Below are 2789 nucleotides of genomic sequence, written 5' to 3'. Positions count from 1 at the left end.
TGTCCTATCGAGGGTCACCATCTCCTCCCTAACAGACTCAACTAACTCAGCCAACTAACCAACCCATAACCGTCTCCCCTCCCACGCCGCATCCCCCGCCATTACCCCCCCCCCCCCACACACACACACACACGTCCGCCCTCACCTCCAGGGATGGCGCCGACCAGCCGCGCCCAGGGTATCGTACTGCTGCTGCTGCTACTGCTGTTGATGTCGACGCCGGCAGCGGCTGTAGCACTCGCGGCACCGGCACAGTCACCCATAGGTTCACCAAACAGCGTGTAATTTGCCGTACGATACCCGGCGACCGCATGCCGTCACGCAACTGCGCAGCGATGGCTCTTCCGCTGTTGCTTGAGAGAAGCACCAGTTGCTGTGTATGTACGTGTGTATGTAGGTTTGTTGGTATGCCGGATATGTATAAAGCGTGTTTGCAGAGTCCAAGGGTGCGGAGTTGGTAGTTAGGAGTTGGTAGTTAGGGTTAGGAGTTGGAAACACTGGACGGGATTGATGAACCTCGTGACAGTGCGATGGCAGTGGTGGTGGTGGTGGTGGTGGTAGTGGTGGTGGGCTCACCTCATTGGTGTGATGACCTGTTTTTATTTCCGCGCGGCTTCATAAACTTTTAAACTTGTGTGACGTCTGCTAGCCCCTCCTTACCGTTCCCATCCGGTATCGTTCCTGTTGAGGCCGCGAGTACGGCCGGGTACGTGTTGGCGTGTCTGTGTTTTGTCCCCTACCCCGCCTCCGAAACCCTCCGTACCGCGATACCCGGCTCGTCCCGACGCGAACGAACCACCTTCGCCGCCCGGCTACTGCCGCTACTGCCGCTACTGCTGCTACAGCTGCCATTCCTTCCCGTCATGCCGCCGCTGCCGCCGGCTCCTGCGCCCCCCTTCCTATTGCCGCTACTGCTACTGCCACCATTCTTTTCTGCTGCTGCCGCGGCGGCGGCGGCTGCGGCGGCGGCCCTTTCCCTATCCAGTTTTTCTTGGTCCATCGCCAGCAAGTCCGCCAGTGCCGCCGCCGCCAGCTCCACCACGAGGGCGCTGTCGTTCGTGAGCAGGGAGAGAAGGCAGGGAACCTGCGCGGATAGAGAGGGTGATGATGGGGAGTAAGGGGTGACGGTGATGTGTATGACGTACGTACGGCATCAGGGGAGGGAAGGTGCGCGTGCGGGGGGGGGGCCGGGGGGGGGATGTGTGGCGTGCGTCCGGAAGTGCGTCTGTCATACACAGCATTTGCTGTTTCGAGCATATAGGTACGAACGCCGTACACAGCGCGTGTCTCCCCCCACACCCACATCCACATCCACATCCACGAGGTAAACCACATGTCAGTCTCGAAACCCCGGTAGATACACACACACATACACACACACGCGCACACACGACCCGTACGTCCCCCCCCCTTACACCTACACCTACAATATCAGGTATGTCCAGCAGTAGCTCAGCCGCCAATGACTCCGCAGACCGGACCGAAGGCGACAAAGACGACGACGGTGACGATGACGGTGAGGACGGAGTTAAGAAGTCTGGGAAGGAGGACAAGCAGCCGGGGTTACCGTTACCGCTACCACCACCACCACTGCCGCCGCCGCCGCCGCCAGGATTCTCAGTGGCAGCTGCCGCCGTGGCAGTAGCGGTGGCTGCGACGGCGGCTGCAGCTGCGGCGCTTGTAAGGCCCAGGTTGAGGTGCAGGTACCTCAGCGCCAGCAGCAGCTGCTGCCGGTGCAGGGAGCCCGACACGGCCTCCGGGCAGCCGTGGGACTGGAGCCACCGAAACACAGCCAGCACACACCGCCAACCGACCTGGGGTGCGGGGGGTTTTCGAGGGCATGTGTGTGTACGGATGGGGAGGGGGAAAATGGGGGGGAGAGAGACACACCAGGCAGAGGGGTTTGGGGGAAATGTGCTATCCAACGGTATTGCGGGGCTGATAAGACGACAGCAGCCAGCGGGGCGCATGTACTTCACCCTGTCGTACGCGCCCCGCCCCACCCGTTCTAGCTACAGCCTGCCAATGTTCGTACTCACCAGTCGGTCTCTGTACACCAGCAGCCACAAATTGGGTTCGCCGACATCACCCTCCTCGCCCACATCACCACCACCACCACCACCAAGGTGACCGCCGCCGCCGTCGCCGCCGCCGCCGCCGCAACCCCCCGTGTCCCAAGCGCTCAGGCCTTTAGCCCGTGCCGTCGGGGATGTGACGCCGCCGCCGCCGCCGCTACTGCCGCCCGTTCCAGTTCCGCTCCGCAACACCCACCCCAGCGGCACCGGTTCCAGAGCATCGCCTCCGCCGAGCCGTACAAGTGGTCCGACAGTTGGAGCCGCTCCGGATCCATGTACGGCTGCACCTGACGCACGTCCAGATGCTGCGCCGCCGCCGCCGCTGCCGCCACCCGCCGTCCGCGCACCCGGCGACGCCGCAAGACACCTAGGTGACGTGGCGCCGCTGACGGCGCCGCTGACGGCGGCTACGAGTGCCCCTGCTGCTAGCGCTGACGGGCTGACGGGCTGCGGAGGCGGTGTTGAGGTCGTATTTTGTGATACGGCGTGTGCTGTCGGCGGCGTTGGTGGTATGGTGGGTGGCTGCGATGCGGGTGACGCAGCCGGGTGGGCCTTATCCGGGTGGCCATCCGCTGGCCCTGTGCCCTGCTGCCCGCACCCGCCGGGCCCCGGAGTGGGGGTGGCGGAGGTGGCGGAGGTGGCGGAGGCGGCTGATCCCACAGGGTTGGGTGCGGAGGTAGTTCCTCGAAGGCGAGTGTGGGGGGGGATCCTCAG

At 63.9% G+C, this 2789-nt stretch overlaps 1 protein-coding gene across 1 annotated transcript in view; it reads right to left on the bottom strand.

Moving 5' to 3' along the window:
* The window catches only part of VOLCADRAFT_96638 (uncharacterized protein), a gene marked incomplete at both ends in the record, with an annotated part of 10668 nt that overhangs the window by 6451 nt on the left and 1428 nt on the right, over positions 1–2789 (bottom strand). The window contains 3 exons of the mRNA XM_002955664.1: positions 925–1084; positions 1416–1814; positions 2040–2663. Of these exons, the coding sequence (XP_002955710.1) occupies positions 925–1084; positions 1416–1814; positions 2040–2663 (1183 nt within the window). The remainder of the gene's footprint in view (positions 1–924; positions 1085–1415; positions 1815–2039; positions 2664–2789) is intronic.

This window comes from Volvox carteri (genome assembly GCF_000143455.1).
Source record: "Volvox carteri f. nagariensis unplaced genomic scaffold VOLCAscaffold_54, whole genome shotgun sequence".
NCBI lineage: Eukaryota > Viridiplantae > Chlorophyta > Chlorophyceae > Chlamydomonadales > Volvocaceae > Volvox > Volvox carteri.
Note: the sequence above shows the minus strand (reverse complement) of the source record. Positions and strands in the feature narration are given on the sequence as shown.